The 18,404-nt window shown below is 40.2% G+C and overlaps 1 protein-coding gene across 4 annotated transcripts in view; it reads left to right on the top strand.

The window, feature by feature from the left end:
* Positions 1-18,404, top strand: part of OSBPL6 (oxysterol binding protein like 6) — a 239,591-nt gene that overhangs the window by 196,960 nt on the left and 24,227 nt on the right. For all 4 annotated transcript variants that reach the window (XM_049773389.1, XM_049773388.1, XM_049773386.1 and 1 more), the window contains 2 exons: positions 5,670-5,777; positions 10,586-10,723. In XM_049773389.1, coding sequence (XP_049629346.1) covers positions 5,670-5,777; positions 10,586-10,723 — 246 coding nt within the window. The remainder of the gene's footprint in view (positions 1-5,669; positions 5,778-10,585; positions 10,724-18,404) is intronic.

The following is an 18,404-nucleotide window of genomic DNA, read 5'->3' as shown; positions in this document are numbered from 1 at the left end:
AGTTCTAGGTATATTTCTGTTCCAGAATTTCAATTTTTGAGACCTGGCCATATTGATATGGACTTATTTTCATCAGTTTTTAGCTAGACAGTAAATTAAATTGATGTCACTTTTGACATATTTGGGAAGAATATATTTTAAAAAGTTATGAAGAAATGGGGTGGAAAGAGAGGGGCCGGAGTGATAGCACAGCAGTAGGGCATTTATTTGCCTTGCACACAGCCAATCCAGGACAGATAGTGATTGGAATCCCAGCATCTCATATTGTCCCCCAAGCCAGGAACGATTTCTGAGCGCATAACCAGGAGTAACCCCAGAGCATCATTAGGTGTGGCACAACCCCTCTCCAAAGAAAAAGTCCAAAGAAATGGGCCAGGGAGGGCTGGAGAGATAGCATGGAGGTAAGGCATTTGCCTTGCAAGCAGAAGGACAGTGATTCGAATCCTGGCATCCCATTTGGTCCCCCGAGGCTGCCAGGAGTGATTTCTGAGTGTAGAGCCAGGAGGAATCCCTGAGCGATTCCAGGTGTGACCCAAAAACCAAAAAGGGGGGGGGCAAGAGATAGCACAGTGGTAGAGCATTTGCCTTGCATGCAACTGACCCAGGAGGGACCCAGTTTAATTCCTGGCACCTATATGGTTCCCAGCCTGCCAGGGGTAATTTCTGAGTGCAGAGCCAGGAATAAACCCTGAGCACTGCTGGGTGTGGCCCAACAACCAACCAATCAATTAATAAATCAATAAATAAAGTTCTAAAAAAATTATTGGGGCCTGAGCGGTGGCACTGTGGTAGGGTGTTTGCCTTGCACACAGATGACATAAGACGGACTGTGGTTCCATACCCCCAGCGTCCCATATGGTCCCCCAAGCCAGGAGCGATTTCTGAGTGCATAGCTGGAGTAATCCCTGAGCATCACTGGGTGTGGCCCAAAATTTTAAAAAGAAAAATTTATGGGGCCGGGTGGTGGCGCTAGAGGTAAGGTGCCTGCCTTGCCTGCGCTAGCCTAGGACGGACCGCGGTTCGATCCCCCGGCGTCTCATATGGTCCCCCAAGCCAGGAGCGACTTCTGAGCGCATAGCCAGGAGTAACCCCTGAGCGTCAAATGGGTGTGGCCACCCCCCCAAAAAAAGAAAAATTTATGAAGAAATGTTATCTATTGATCATTTGGTTTGTGATTGATGTCTAGCTTAAGAAAGTAATGATGAATGTATAAAACTATTAAACTATAAATGTATAAAACGATTAAATATTCTTGAAAAATTATTTTATTCAAAAACAATAGCAGAAAAGTTTCCAATAACTGCTAAATTGTAACTGCAGCAGCCATAAATATTGTAATTGTGAAAAGTTTGCAGAATAAGTCTTTATATGCAAAAAAGTGGCAGCCATAGAAAGTAAACTTTGCTTCCATTAACTAATACGGAAAAAGTAAAAACTAAAATTAAATATATCAAGGTAGGGTTGGAGAGATAATACATGAAGACTTTTGCCTTGCATCTAACACTAGTTTTATCTCTGCCATTACAAATGGTCCCCTGTATGCTGCCAGAAGTAGCGTTTAAGCACAGAGCCAATGAAAGCTCTGAGCACTTCCAGGTGTGGCTCTTCAAAAAAAAAAGAAAAGGAAAGGAAAGGAAAAAGAAAATAAATATATCAGGTTAGCTAGAGTTAGTTGATTGTACAGAAGATGTGGATTGGGGCTGGAGATGTGGCACTAGAGGTAAGGCATCAGCCTTGCAAGTACTAGCCTAGGACAGACCACGGATCCCCTGGCGTCCCATATGGTCCCCCAAGCCAGGGACAATTTCTGAGCGCATAGCCAGGAGTAACCCCTGAGCCAGAAACAGGTGTGGCCCAAATAAACAAAACCAAAAAAAAACCAGATGTGGATTTTTAAAATATTTCCTTTATTTTTTTTCACTTTTTAAATTGACTATTTTTTAATTTAAATAAAATTTTAATTTAAAAGGTGACTTTTATGTGATATACAGGATTTAGTTATTGATGCCTCTAGCTTTGACAGTTTTCATATTTCATATTCTCATTCCTTCAGAACCAAATTTATTTCTCTGCAAAGGATTTAAGTCTCTGATGATTGCAGTTCATCAAGTTTCAGATCTTTTAACTCTCAGGTTTTTAACACATTTCCTTTCTAGATTGGTCTTACCCAATCTCAGATAGCTCTTCACCAATTCTCCACTGGGGTGGATGCACTCTAGTTAGTAACCAAAGAGGAGGGACTTGGGTGCTAAACTGAAGTGCAAAATTTTAAAAAGGTGACTTCTTTTACAAATGGGGGAGAGGAGATGATTTGCTGCCTGGACAGAGTACAGTTGAATATATATGGGGTTGGAAGACATTGAAGAAATAAGCATACATTGTGTAGAATCTGTAATCCAAGCTCACTAATAAAATATGAGGGCCAGAGCAGAGAGAGCTCCAGGAGCTGTAGCTCATGCTTCGCATGCAGGAGGCCTGGGTTTGATCCCTGATTCTGCATGGTTTCCTGAAATCTCAAAAGCAAGTAATGAGAACAAACCCAAAACTTGCCTGGTGAAGAGCCTCAGCCCTGTTCCTGATCTTCAAGTTGCTTCCATACTACTAAGCTTTTGCCAGATAGAGCCAGTAATAGAGCTTGTAATAGAGCAATCTATTTGTCAAGTCTCTTCATAGCTTTTCTTACTCATTATAGCTCGCATGAGCAGCTGGTGATCTGCCTCCTTTTTCCTTACTGTGCCACCGAACATCCAATACATCATTTCTGCCATTATCTGGGATCTTCTATGTTAATTCTCCAAATTGTGTCAATTCACTCAAAACCATTGGTACTCTTCAGTACTCCCAAAGTTCCCATGATATCATTACAGAGAAAAGATATGGGCGTCAGAAAAGGCAATAAAAAGTTCAGTTTTGGAACACTAGCTGAGAGCATGAGACTGGAAATAAAGATCAGAGCTCTTGGATGTGGCAACTTCAAAACCAATTGGTGGTATGTGATCAAGGCAAAAGGAGGAGCTGCCTGGGTTAGAGGCACAGGAAGGGGCTGCTGCATGCTCAGCTGTCTGCTTCCACGCCCACCAGTGGGGTCACCAGAGTTGGGACTGGTGCTTTCCATGTTTTCATTCTGTGTAAAATGTTTTTCTACCACTGTACATATACTAGTAACAAAATACTCCTTTTAAATAGTAGCTCATTCTCTGTTACTATCAGTGGTGAAAGGTCATGTTGTGTGCCTTCAAATACATGTATAGGCAGGATGAAATTACATAAGCATATAATTTTTATTTTAATGCTAGAGAAACCCATAGTATAACTTTACATATAAAAGTTGAACCTGTGTTTCAGACTCTTACTCTGAGGGAAGCCATTATTTATCCTTATCTTGGAGGTTTGTTGAATTGTCTAAACTATTCTCATGACAATAGAAGGTGCCATTAATTTGTTTTAGAGGTATATTTGTGGTTTAGTTTGTGTGTGTGTATTTTTTTAAATTTGTTTGGAGTGCTTAAGGGTCCATGTTGTGTTGAGAGATGAGCCTCCCACATATAGAACACACACAATAGACCCTAGGAACTATCTTCCTGTCACCAGTATGTTTAATTTTGAGGAACTGTCAGTTGATCTTTGTATGAAATCATTGGGTCAAGACTACAATCGAGTAGTTTAGATCATCAAACAACTTACCACACAAGGTCTCCCACTTCTGAGACAGCAAAAATGTATACATTCCATACAGTTCAGCAACAACTTCTATTAAACTTGGAAGCAGGGAAATACTGAGATCAAGTAAGTATTTGTGTAATTGTCACAGGAAAGAAATAATGCATTTTTTAAAGTGGTACATTTTTGAGATTTTTTTCCTCCAGGAGAAATAACCCTGAACGTATCTGCAGGACATATAACGATATTAGAAGTCTTCATTGAAACCCAATATTTGTTCTCTTAGAATAATCTTTTTTTTCTAAACCATGTTTCCTCAGAGAGTTGGACACATTTTTCTTCTTAGCCACAGACGTAATGATTATGTCCACCTTTAATCCATCAACCCTTATTAGCCCACCCAAACAAGTAGGTTATATTTTATATATATTTTGTAAGCTGATTATAAAGACTTTAAGTTTGGGGAGAGGAAATATATGCCTTATTCAAAATCACTCACTCCAGGCAAGTATTCTACCATAGAATACATCCTCTGCCCCGACATTTCCTTAAAAACTTTATCAGCCAAACCAAATGTTGTGAGGGGACTATTTCCCCTCACAAGCAGAAGCATAATTGAGTGGAAGAATTGTGTGGGAAAAGGAGAGAAGGATGGTCCATTCTCTATGCTCAGGGACCATGCCCTGCTCCTTGCAAGTGTCCATTTTAGACACTGCCATTTTTCTAGGTTGTGAAGATTATAGTTTGCTACTTTCTTTGTTTTTCTGTCTTCATTAATTATTCATAAATCAGAAGTCTAATAATGGGCACGGCCCCTCCTCCTGGAGCTCACCCCTTATACAGTCGCCTCCATCTCCTTATTGTTGTGTTCATGGAGATGAAAGAGCTGTTAAGATGTTCACTGGGTTTGTCCTCACAAGACCTTTTACTTGAGAGTTGATGTAATTACATTTAGTTGCATCAATCTCTAGTGGATGTGGGACCCATGCATTTGATGCATGGGCCTTGGTCCTCTGAGCCCTGGTAGAGACAGCATGTTGAGATTAAATTTTACTTTTCTCACATGTACTAAACTGTGCTGTAGCAGTTGTGCTTTAGCAGACTTAGGGTGTATTGGACACAATATGAGTTCATTTCCTATCAGTTTTCTGTTCTTTAACACTTTATTGTTATGAAGGTCACATCTGGTTGTGCTTGAGAGCCACTAGAACTACACAAGGTGATGTACAGTGTTTAGTAGGAGGGGGGCTAGGGTTCAATTTGGGACCTCACATATACAACACTTGTGCCGTATCTCTTTATTCACATTCTGACTGGTTTTTCTTTTACTTTAGTAATTAGTTAAGGCATTTCAATCTGCATTTCATTTAATTCAGTTCAGCTGTCCTAAAGCAATAGCTCAAGTGCTTTCTTTGAATGTGGGGAGGCCTGGATTGGGTCCAGGTCACACCATACCTACACACCAAATTCTGCTGCACTGTCATGGTTATTAATTACATTTAATTATGTAATTAATTTAAACAGAAAAGGAATTTTTTTCTTCTGCAGACTAAAATAGTATTCTATAAAAAAGTCACTTACTCTACTTCCAAATAACCAGTAAAAAAACTTAGTTTGTAAAATAACTTCCAAACTTTAGAAAAATTAAAACATTGATAGTTTTGATATCAGACTCTGAATATAATATAGAGAGTGGTAGACTGGACTCAGATTCAGAGGACTAACCCTAACGAAGGGAACACTATTAACCCTTTTCTGTGAAATCCATCAACTCTTTTAACCTACTTATTAATCTTCTAAATAGTGGTCTAAGATTACAAAAATGAACACCTGAGAAAATAAATTCTGAGCCATCTATTTCCTTCTTATTAGTAAGAGCTGTCTCATGACAACTCCAAAAGTTACATTCAGAATACCTCCTTTGTTGTCTAAGTTGTGGCTGTGTGCTTGTTCTGTTTTATGCTTGCTTAATAATTCCAAATTACATGTGTGGTTTTTGTTATTTTAAGGCACTGAACCAGAATGCTGAACTAAGGAGTCGGTTGAACAGAATACATTCAGAGTCTATTATTTGTGATCAGGTTGTCAGTGTAAATATTATTCCTAGCCCTGATGAGGTAAGATTCATTTTTAAATATATAGATCCTTTTTTTCACAATATTTAAATCCATAGCATGTTTTGTTTATTTTTATAATCCTTTTATTTATATTATAGTCTCATATTTTATTTTATACAGGTCTTTCATTACTAGTAAAATTTTCTTTGTATACAATTTTTTATTTACTACAAACTATTATTGGATAGTTCAAGAATTTTAAAGAATGACCATGTATTTAATAGTTTTTCTTGTTACTAGTGTCAATTGTTTATTCCTATGTTCTCATGATGCCATAATATTTAGTTTTTATATATTTAGCTTATGAATTTATAATTTATATTTATAACTTAAATTATAAGTTTATAATTTATATTTAGCTTATATGCATTTCTGCATCTATCTTATTTGAAATATTCATCACCATCAAATGTTCTAAGAACATTTTTAGCTGAAAATAGAGCTAAATTTTTTTATGACTTTCTTATGAAAGCCCTGTTCAAGAAGAATAATAATCTGATCTTGCTAAAATAATACTACTAATAATAAGAGCAAGCAATTCTACCGTTGCTAAAATAATATATTGGGGGCCGGAGAGATAGCATGAAGGCATTTACTTTTCATGCAGAAGGTCATTGGTTCAAATCCTGGCATCCCATATGGTCCCCCATGCCTGCCAGGAGCGATTTCTGAGCATGGAGCCAGGAGGAACCCCTGAGCGCTGCCGGGTGTGACCCCCCCCAAAATAATACTAATACTACATTTCTATTAATGGCACCAATAATAATGAATACATAACACATATTAAGTGAATGTTTATCACATACTTTCATTGTGTTTACCTTATGATGTTCTCATTTAACTCTCAGTGGCACACTAAAGTAGATACTATTTATTACGGCTCTATTTTTCAGAAGAATGTTTGGTGGTGAGATTATAGGATACCTGTATTTGGGGAAAACTCAATCTAATTCTCCTTATAACCATTTGTAAAAGTATTTTAATAATCTTGGGAATATATATTCTTCAATACTATTGTTAGCGCTTTATGTACAGCATAATTATTTTATAAGGAGATACTTTAGCTAATAATTAGATCATATTTGTATTGAAAACATATATTGTCCCAGGTGTACATGTGCAGAAGCTTCTACCATACTGCTTAGGAAATGTCATGACAATGATAGTGATAGAGAGAAATAGAATGCCTGTTCCGAAGACAGGTAGGAGGTGGGGGAGGAGGGAAATTGGGAACATTGGTGGTAGGAAAGTTATACTGGTGAAGGGTTGTGTACATCAATGACTGAACCGAACTATGAACATTTTTGTAACCACAGTGCTTAAATAAAGAAATTATAAAAAAAAAAAAAGAGGAGGAAGTGGAGGAGGACAAGAAATTGTTATCCTGGGCAGCTCTCTTTTCTCAGAAAATGTCATCCCAGATAGTTACCTATCCATTATCTAATCATTCTATGGACTCCAGAGTTTCTGATAATACTTAATACTCACTCATTTGTTCAGAATTTAGAAGTATTTCTAAAACATTCTCATTCAAAAAATTAGTGATATTATGAGTTTCCTTTTCAGCCTGAAATGTGTAGTAGAATATGAATATTGCTATCATATAATTACATTCTCTTATAATTTGATGATTAAAATGTAAAAGCCTTCATTTGAAACAATATGTAGTATTTAGCAAGCTAAACTACAGTATTAAATAAGATTTGATACTCCAGTCATGCTTCATTGCGTAATTTTTTGGTGATCAAATTAGAAAACGACTATCATATATTCTATGTAGAAGTTTTCATAGAAAATCTCTAAAGGGGGGCTTTCCTCCCTTCCTGGGGCAGGATTTTCAGCCGGCATGGGCTGGCTCCTGGCAGACCTCCGTATGTGCCAGGGGCCACTTGGCCCGGCCTAGGGTAGGGGGGCCCGGACCTGGGTCACCTGACCCCCCTCTCCCCCTTTCCTCCGGATCTCCAGGTGGGTTTCTGGGAGGACCTGATGGGGCACCCTGGGTTTTCCCCACTCCCAGGCCAGCTGCGGAGATTGGCCTAGGGTGGGTCTTGAGCTCTGGTCCTTGGGGCCTGGGAGGGCTTTCCTCCCTTCCTGGGGCAGGATTTTCAGCCGGCATGGGCTGGCTCCTGGCAGACCTCCGTATGTGCCAGGGGCCACTTGGCCCGGCCTAGGGTAGGGGGCCCGGACCTGGGTCACCCGACCCCCCTCTCCCCCTTTCCTCCGGATCTCCAGGTGGGTTTCTGGGAGGACCTGATGGGGCACCCTGGGTTTTCCCCACTCTCAGGCCAGCTGCGGAGATTGGCCTTGGTTGGGGCTTGAGCTCCTGAGATTGGCTTGGGGGGTGGTGTTTGATCTGTTGGGTGGCAGATAGTTGTTCAGTTATACTCAGGCTATCACTGGCAATTTCATACTAGTCTACATGATGCAAACCGCGCGGGGGCACTAGCCCCCGCGCGAACGTATTCTCCTCCCAACCATCAGTACCCCCGATTTACCCTTCTTAACTTCAATAATACACAGTTCTAATCTCAGACCAAAAACATACAGTGGATCTAACAATCCCAGAACTATTTAGAATGACATAAATTGCACACATATATCTTTTGAATATTTTATGTATATTTTCTTTAACGGCTGTAACTCTATATTCTTCTACCATGGTGTTTCTATCCACTTTTCATCTTTTCTTTTCTTTGTAAGCTGTTCAATAAGGATTGTTGGTGGAACTGTCCCTCAGTTTAATGCCTATGATTGAACTATGTCATGGAAATTGCTGGTCTTGTTCCTATTGCCTCCAGATGCACCAATAACGCTTCATGGCATTGATCCTTCTTTGCATAGACACATTAAAATAGGAAAACACTATACCTACAGATAAGTTCTTATCTAATAAATCTCAGTACAATGTACCTTACACCCTGAACATTGATATAATGCCCTGGCACAGGCCTCAGAAGAATGGGCATCCTCCATTCCCGCCAGAACCAGGCAAGCTATCTACGAAACATCCAAGGTCTTTTATAGCAACAGCTGGAAGCAGTCCTCTACCAGGAAAGACACTACCAAGGGTCTGACATAGACCTCCTAAAAAGAGACTTCCGTTTACACTGAGAAGAAGAGGAAGCAGTCCTCTACCAGGAAAGACACTACCAAGGGTCTGACATCGACCTCCTAAAAAGAGACTTCCGTTTACACTGAGAAGAAGAGGAAGCAGTCCTCTACCAGGAAAGACACTACCAAGGGTCTGACATCGACCTCCTAAAAAGAGACTTCCGTTTACACTGAGAAGACTTGACAACAACAATGACCTGCTCCTCAGGACATGGTTCTCTCTAGTGTCCCTTAAGTGTGAGGTGAAACGAGAGGATGCTCTGCACCATCCTGACTGCAATATGGGATATGCAGACTCCAGGACCTTTAATACAGAAACATGATACCAACAACAGAGACTATGTGAGGAATGAAGGTGTATTGCCACTACAGACGATGACTTGAATTGGACAAACTAGTTTGCCTGGAGCCTAGAGTCAGTCCTGTGCCGGGAAACGTCAGGGGTAGGGTCTCCTTGTATTTAGACCATGATTTTTCTTTCCATGTCCCTTATATTTTGGTGGGCCTATGCAAACAAATGCCACTCTAACACCATTTTTTACTATTTTCCCTTGACTCCAATCCTTAAGAAAAACAACCCACTAAAACTTTTGAGGTTAACTTAAACTAGTAAGCATGTGCATGGAACTAGATAAATGTACTTTGCCCTCAATGTTTAAGGAGTTACATAAGTCTAATCTCTTTGGATTATATTGTGTGCTGCTAAGAAATAGTATGTAATACAACTGGGAATTTGAGGGACAAATTAATTGTATTGTACATGGGTTCAGTTTTGTTTTTCTTAATTTTCTTTGGTTGAAAGATCAAGGCTGGGATATCATCGTTGGGACTACCGAGAATTCTGCTTATGGGTGATTGGGCTTCCACTGTAACTTTACCATGTCCTCTTTCTTTGCATCTTTGTTGTCATAATTAAAATTAATAAAAAAAAAAAAAAAAAAGAAAATCTCTAAAGGTTCCTAACATAACTTATTAAATGTCTAGTTCAAATCTGGTTTGAATATTGTTAGTAATGACAGGCCTAAGCATGTGAGAATGAACATCACCATATTTCATTCAAAGTATTTATAGAGGGGGCCGGAGAGATAGCATGGAGGTAAGGCATTTGCCTTTCATGCTGAAGGACAGTGGTTTGAATCCCGGCATCCCACATGGTCCTCTGTGCCTGCCAGGGGCAATTTCTGAGCATAAAGCCAGGAGTAATCCCTGAGCGCTGCCGGGTGTGACCCAAAAACCAAAAAAAAAAAAGAGGCACAACTTGTTAAATTCCCTGTAATATCATTTGGTCAGATTGAAAATGAGGGCACAGTACCAATACTTTTCAGTTGTGCCTTCTGGACTTTCTAGACATCTTGGAAGAAAACTTAGACCATGGTTATTAGTTACTGCTGAGTTACAGTAAAAATAACTTAAGTCACCACTCACCATATGATGTGAATTTTTCTAAGTTCAGAGAGGTTTTTCTTTTTGTGTTATTTGAGGCTTCACCCAGCTGTGCTCAGAGATCACTCCTGGTGGGGCTCAGGAGACTGTATAGTGTACCGGGAATGGAACCTGGGTCAGCTGCATTCAAGGCAGGATCTCCTGCTCATGTGGATTTCTGTAGAAAAATGGCTATTATATCATGATGAAATGTGAACAAATCACTGTTTTTGTCAAAGAAAAGTGATTGCACCATGTGTTTCTTTCCTCTGTAGGCTGGTGAGCAAATCCATGTCAGTCTCCCTTTATCACAGCAAGTAGCCAATGAGAGTCGCCTCTCCATGTCTGAATCTGTCTCTGAGTTCTTTGATGCCCAAGAGGTACTCCTCTCTGCAAGTTCATCAGAGAACGAGGTAAGGTTCTCAGTGTGTCAATCTCAGCTGTTTTGATCATGATTTAGAGTAAAAGAGTGACTCTGAAATTTTTTTAAATTACAGATAGCTATCCAAAGATATAAAAGCCAAAAACTTATAAGTTTCTTTTGACTAAACATAACACTCGAAGCTACAATTTATTTGACTTAACTTTAATGAACAGATGGAAAAAAATTTTTTGTAACTTACTCATGTTTCATATTTTAGAATAATATGGGACCAGAGATACTGTATAAGAGTTAAGACATTTGCCTTATATAAAGAAGACCCCAGTTTAATCCCAGCACTGTATATGGTCCCCTGAGCACCGCCCGGAATGATTCTGGAGCACAGAGCACCTCCAAAAGTGGCCCAAATTAAAAAAAAAAAAAAAAAACGTTGATAGCAGTTCTTCAAAAGACCAGCTAATAAATATTGAAAGAATGAGAGAATTAGAAATTTATTGTCTTTGCTAAAGACTTGAGTTTGAACTTCTTTTTTATGTATGTGCATTGAATAAATATAAATTTTATTAAAAACACATAGCGTTATCAGGAATGATTTAATAATAAATGCCTTCAAATAACCTGCATTTATAACATTACATTAATTGTAGTATTTTATAGACAAACTAAACATCTCGTGAAAAAAATTAAACTTTTTTAAAAAGGCATAGAAAGGGGTTGGAGCGGTGGCACAAGCAGTAAGGCATTGCCCACGCTTGCCCACGCTAGCCTAGGACTGACCATGGTTCTATCCCTCCAGCGTCCCATATGGTCCCCCAAGCCGGGAGCAATTTCTGAGTGCATAGCCAGGAGTAACCCCTGAGTGTCACCGGGTGTGGTGTGACCCAAAAACCAAAAAAAAAAAAAAAAGGGCATAGAAAAAAATCAGACTCCATCATCTTAGTGTCAAATTTCTACAACTTCCTCCACCAGTCACCATATTTTCGAGGTGACTGAGCTGTGCACCACATGGTAAAAAATTATTCTAGTACAGTTGCCACCATGCACCAGCATTTTCAAGTATGGCTTCCACCTGTGATGACCATGAGGCCACTCACTCTTCCTTCTCAGTCTGCCTCTTCCTGCACCCAGCTTCCGGTTCTCAGTGGGACTTTGAACTTTCTAAAGCTAATGTCTAGGCCTTGTCTTTGGATTATTTGGGTTTTGGGTTACTGGCTACTATAAAAAAATTTTTTTTATTGTTTATCTCTCCCAACTTTATTATTCCTTTATGGACCAAATCCAGTTGTGCGCAGTGCTACACCTGGCTCTTTGCTCAGGGGTCATTGCTGGTATTGCTTGGGGGGCCAAGTAGTGCTGGTAGAGATTGAATGTAGCCCTGCCCCCGCCACAAGACATGCTTTCCAGCCTGTTGAACTATCTCTCCAGCTCCAATTTCTTTCATTTTAATTGATTTATCATTAGCTTATAAGATTATGTCCTTTCAGGGGGATAATGTAACAACTCTATGTTTTTAGGATTCACTAACTGCCCTCTACCTAATGCCCCCTACCTAATACTATTTAAGACTCCTCTGTATAATCCTTTCCTCTTATTTCTTTCCCTCCAGAAGCTGCCATAGTTCTCATTGAGTCTGGGGGCAAGTTTATTTGATTTAGTTCTTTATATTCTACATATGAGTAAAACCACTTGGCAAATTTTGCAATTAAATGTTCAACTAGGTTGTTCTTCATTCACCATGTCTTTCCAGGTCTTAAAAATAGAACATTTTTTGCTTGGTCAAGTTGTAGAAAGGAATTATCTTGCTGAAATTTAGTTAAATGTACTTGATTTATTTGTATTTTGGGGCATGAGAAAAGCAGCCAAGACTCTTTCCTACATACTTGATGGGAAATTTTGCCTCTTGAGATGGCAAACCTGTGCTGCCATTTTACGAAAAAGAAAATGAAATTTCTTGCTAAATGTTATTTCCATATGCATAGAAAGTAGATTGGGAGGAAACAGTCTGACAATTAGTAGTAGTTGTTTTCAGTGTTTCGAATCTGAATGGTTTTAGAAACAAAAATAAGTGTAAAAGAGAAATATAAAATGAATGCATATTACTTTGATAATGGGGAAAAAGAAACAGAAATCTCATCTCTGTGAATGAGTTTTATGCCAACAAGCTATGCACCTGCCTCTCAAAGCCCAATCACACATTAACTGATGCTCCAACTCTCACTCACAAGCAAGAACACTCATTTCATTATTTATAATGGTAATTGATGCTATCAACTGGATAAAATAATCATGCTTCTGATTATTGTCTCTTTCCCTGTGGGCAGATCTGTGTGGGAAGACTAAGTCTAGATAGAAGGTTGCTTGATTAACCAAGAATGGGAGCAGGAAAAGGAGAGTTATGGGAATAATTCAAGGGTAGGAATTTCAGGATATCATATTCCAAAATTTTGTCTCTACTGCCTCCAGAGGGATACTCTGTTATATGGAAGGGTTTCTTTTTTTTGCCTTTGAGACTCTGTACCCCCAGAAACACTGGTCCTAGCTCGCTCTTTCTTTTCTGACTCTCCCTTTAGTGAAGTCCCATTACTGACCAGTACCTTTTCTAGGATCTAACCCATAATCTGATTACTTTTTAGTTTATGTCTCATAGTGCATGCAATCCAATTTATCTTGGACTGACATCTCAGGGTCCCACTTGGACTAACATCACAGGTTCCAGTTGCATTGGAAAAAAGAAATGAAGAGACCATGAAGCATCAGTGCATGAATTACTCCCAGGGAGATTTTGTTTTCTGCACAATATCCTCTGAAAAAAGTGAAAGTGGTAGGGGGAGGGGCAAGGAAATAGAGGACAAAGAGCAGGAAGAGACTAAGTGCCTTTTGCGGCATTCATAATAAGTGTATTAGACTACTCAGTGGAAGTGTCCACACATCCTGTAGATAATCGAGCTAAAGGTTCAAGGAGAGAACGCTGTTGCATAATAGGTCTCCCCAGCATGGAGTCATAACCTGAATCAAAATGAGGTATGAACCCAGAAGAGCAATGGCCTTACCCATGCCTGTGGTCTTTCTGTTCATACTCCCTCTGTACCCACATGCTCATATCTCTCCCTCTTTCCTGCTCTTTACTCAAGAAAGTACTTGTTAGACAAATCCACAAGGGACTGATTTGAATACAGAGACCCTATGGTTGTAGTTATGTAGAAGTAGCTATGTTTCTATTGACCCATTTAAATTTATTTAATTCCTTAAAAATTTATTTCTTCTTAATGAGATATCATTATTTACAGTTGTATTAATATTATTTTAGGTATTTTATATCATTGCATCACATACCCACTATCAAATTGCCACTCGTCTATCAGGCCCTAATAGCTTCATTTCAGGTCTCTATCATTCCCTCCATTTCTATTGCAGAATCTCAGGGACTAGTTGATCTTCATTGCCCATTGTTTGTTCCCTTGCTTTGTTTTGATAGTTTGTACATGTGAGTGATGGTCATGTGTCCATAGTATCCAACAATTAGTGGCCTAGAATTTTGGAAAGGGGTTTGAGCCCAAAGTTTACTCTGCCTCCATTCCTTAAGCTTTAACATCCATGAGACATTGGGAACACATATTGGTGCCTAAAACTAAACAGGAAGACGTTATGGGAGCACCTTTTTAGCATCTTTTTTATCCACCTTCATCTCATGGTAGTGGATGGTCTTGTCTACAGCTACCCTAGGCCCTGGTTGGCTTACTGGAGAAAGGAGAAAAGCAGTATGAAGCATGTGAAGTTATTTCCTCAGCCTCATCCTTCTATTCTTTGAATGTTTCTTCATGATGGACAGGATTCTCATCTCCTAACACAACTTCTCTTGAATATCATTGTGTTCTCTTCTGGGCTCCCTCAAGTCTTTCCCCAACACCGCTCCCCTTCTTTAATTGGTATTATTTGCTTTGTGAAGTCAGGGCCATCAGAGCCATAGGGAACACAGTGAGGCAGTGCTGGGGATCCAGCTTACATCTTTGTTTGCAGGGCAAATGCTCAGCCACAGAATAATATTCCCCATCAGCCCTTCTTCATCCCATCTCCTTCAAGTGTGGTGAGTCACATAGGGCCGAGTTACTCAACAATGACAGGAGGAAGTTTAGAAGATGCTGTGTGGGAATATTCACCATACTGACTCTTTACACTATCATTAGGCTACTGGATCCCTCAAAGCCTTATCCAGAGTTTTGTACAGGTAACTATTGCCACAGTCCACAGCATTGGTTCTGAAAAAGTACCTAAGCCACACTCCCACAGACCCTCAGGGCTCTGGAGCTCATCTATTTCCTTCCTTCACTCAATTTCCGCTAGAAACAGGAGCCTTCCTGCATTACCTTCCGCCTCCTTCATTTCTTCTGTTAGTACATAGGGAAAAAATGTCTCATAGAGTTCCTAGCCACCAAATGCTCTTCACACAAAAGTGACTCTCACCAGTGTGTAGAAGTTAGTAGAAATCACAGAAACTGTGACAAAGAGTGACCTCATAGTCCAGCCCTGTTTCTTTAGCATCTGATAGGCAGAGGACTAACCTTTGTCTTTATGTTATAAGAAAAGTCTATTGAGCACTGCTCCTCTTTGTTGTAAAGAGACCAAGAGATGATCATATGGCTTTCTATGAAATACTTAGTAAGTCTCATTTCTGGATAAACTCCATCTGGAAACATCTAGTGAAGAATAGGAAGAGTGATCTACTCCCCACTATGTGTTTGTGAGAGCATGTGCTTATTCATGTCCTGTATGTAACACAGCTGCGAATGAGAGTCCCTTGCCATAATTTTGAATAGTTTCATCAGCTGCTTTTAGTAATAGACATTTTTTAAATAGACTTTCATTGAAATGATGTACGATTCAGAGAATTATTGACCTTTACCTGCTACATACTTTGCGACGGTACTCAACTAGCATACATTCTGGCACTAGATAACTTTAATAAGCATGCTTAATTTGGGACTAGATTGCACTAAATCTGAGTTATTTACAGGATTCTTCAACTAATAGCATCTGTGCCAGAGATATGCTGTTACTAGCTAGAAAGGCCAGTTCACAAGGAACATCTTCACATCTTGGTGGTTATATGCATGAGGGTCAGGATGGAGGGCAGGGTTTGTGTATGGTCTTAGTTACCATCCTAATTGCTTTGAAGAGGTTTGCTTTACTTCTTTTTTTTTTTTTTTTTTTTTTTGGTTTTTGGGCCACACCCGGTGACGCTCAGGGGTTACTCCTGGCTATGAGCTCAGAAGTCACTCCTGGCTTGGGGGACCATATGGGACGCCGGGGGATCGAACCGCGGTCTGTCAAGGCTAGTGCAGGCAAGGCAGGTACCTTACTTCTAGCGCCACCGCCCGGCCCCACTTCTTATTAGATATACCTAAATGGCTTCCTTACTCATGTGGCTTAGCAGTTCCAATACTTGACAGGCAGGCAATTTTCCAAAACTTGAAGAAAAAAAATTGATAAACAAATGGGACTGAATATTTCTTTTCAAAACACAATTTCAGTGTCTTACACAAATGAGATTATTTAGTTATTATATTAAGTTCTCTTTTTTCCATTAGTGACTTCCATTAAAACTGAGACAGAAATAAATATTTTTATGAACAAAAATAAATTGTGACAGATAAAATATGGCTTCGTGAAAGGATAGGTTTACAGAGAAAGAGACAGTCAACTTAGAATGGCAGGACTGGTTGCCTGAGAAATGCTACCTGCTGGGGCTCCACTGACCTCCCCTTAGTTCAGCATGTCCCAGAAAGACAACAAACTCCGTACACAGTCTCACACATACACACTTACACACACACTCACATAACCACACACACTCAAACACACATAGTCATACACATATTCACATGCATACATATACACACACACACATACACACACATACACACAGCCCATACTGCTTATTTTTCACCTCAGAGCTTCTCTAACCATCACATCAGATTCCTGGGGAGTTTCCCTGTTGTGACTTCTATTGCCAGATACTCTTAAACATCTACTTTTGGGAAGAGGAGAGATCACATCAAAGGCTGAGTTCATTCTGGAGCCTGGATTCGTTGCCCAGCCCTGTCCTCCCCCCCCCCCTCCAAGCAGTGCCAGAAGCAGCCTCAAGCTCTGAACCAAAAGTAACCACTGAGCATGGCTGGATGTGGCTCCAAAACAAAAAAGAAAACCTATTTCTCCACTTCTCCTGCCTTTCTACTACTATTCAAACTCAATTCCAACTCTCCACCATCTGTCAATCCCTAGAATGGATGTTTTCTTATTCCCTCAAATCAATTTTCCACTAAACATCCTGATTCATCTTTCCTGAAAGCAGATCTGGCCCCTACCTTGTTTGCCAAGCCTGAGGTTCACTATGAAGTTTTGTGGCCCTTTTTTTTTTGGAGCCCTTCACCACCTCCTTCTTAGCTGCAGCTCTTGCTACTCTGTACTTCAGGAGCCTTCTGGGAGCCCAAGGCCCAGTTCTTGAAGTTGTCAGTGTCCCTATGACGGTGGCCAAAGCACAGATTGAAACTCAATCGGACAATGGAATGTTCTGGGCTGCACCCCTCTTCCTGTGTCTTGTGCTGTGCCAATTTTCATCAAATTACAATTGTGCCTCTAAGCTCTGTTCACATCATTCTGGGGTGAGTCACCAACAGTCTCAGTGTCATGCTGCCACCTGGTGGAAAGTCAGCTTCATCTGCCCAAATCTGAGGTCTCTGATGAGAGCCACCAGCAGCTCCTCAAATCTTAACCCCAATTTTGGTGAACCGTCTGGAAGTTTACCTTCTGGGAGTGAGTCTTAGCAGCAACTACAGGGGAAACCTAAGATGCCAGACTTGAGTTTTCACTTCTGCAGAAGGTTGGCTTAAATTCAATCTTTGTTCCAGTCTCAAGCTCTTCTTACGGGGAACTGTCACACATTTGAAACCTCAAGCCTCACTGGCTACTACCCTGTCTTTTCTAGGTCATCTTTATTCCTAAAGGTGTCTAGATCCCCAGGTGCTACTTATAGTTACCCATTCCTCCTCCCTGTAAATGATGCTGGCGAAGTCAGATCCCAAGATGTAGAAGTCACTGGTGAAGTCAGATCCTGGGTCAATAGAACACTCATAAAGAAACATCCATCAGCCACTTTGAGAGAGTAAATCAGTTTTTTGTAGGTGGGAAATAGATATTGGTAGTTGGGGAGAGTAGGGTGTGGACTCCTGTCAGCCAATTGTGTAGGATGTGGGAGGAGATTAAAATAGGGTGTGTGCTTCTGTGTTTAGGGATGACAGGGCAAGGGGATTAGGGAAAGCAGGGTGTATGCTCTGGGTTTTAAAATAGGGTGTGTGTTTAAAGTACACTACCCCTCATCTCTTAAGGTCCTCTTTCCATCTTTTCCATTTTTTGTTTCCTTAAAGCTTGTCACTAGCTAACAACACATGTATTTTTTTGGCCATGTCTGCCCCACTAGAGTATAAGTTCCATGAGGCCCAAGATGTCCTTGGATGCTCAGCACCAGAGGAGTTCTGATGGGCCCAGAGCTAGTCCTCTGTCCCTGCCACCTGATGGGCATGCGGTGTTTGATGTTACCATGTTCCATGACTGAGAGAAAAACCTTTATGTAATAGCTACCAGGGCCCTTAGTAATCAGTAAGCTAAAAAATGCTCTACTGGGCCTAAGGGAAGATTTGTGGCAAAACACCTCTTTG

This window comes from Suncus etruscus, chromosome 5 (genome assembly GCF_024139225.1).
Source record: "Suncus etruscus isolate mSunEtr1 chromosome 5, mSunEtr1.pri.cur, whole genome shotgun sequence".
NCBI classification, from domain to species: Eukaryota; Metazoa; Chordata; class Mammalia; order Eulipotyphla; family Soricidae; genus Suncus; species Suncus etruscus.
The sequence above is the reverse complement of the archived record's forward strand: the minus strand, read 5'-3'. Positions and strand labels throughout refer to the sequence as shown.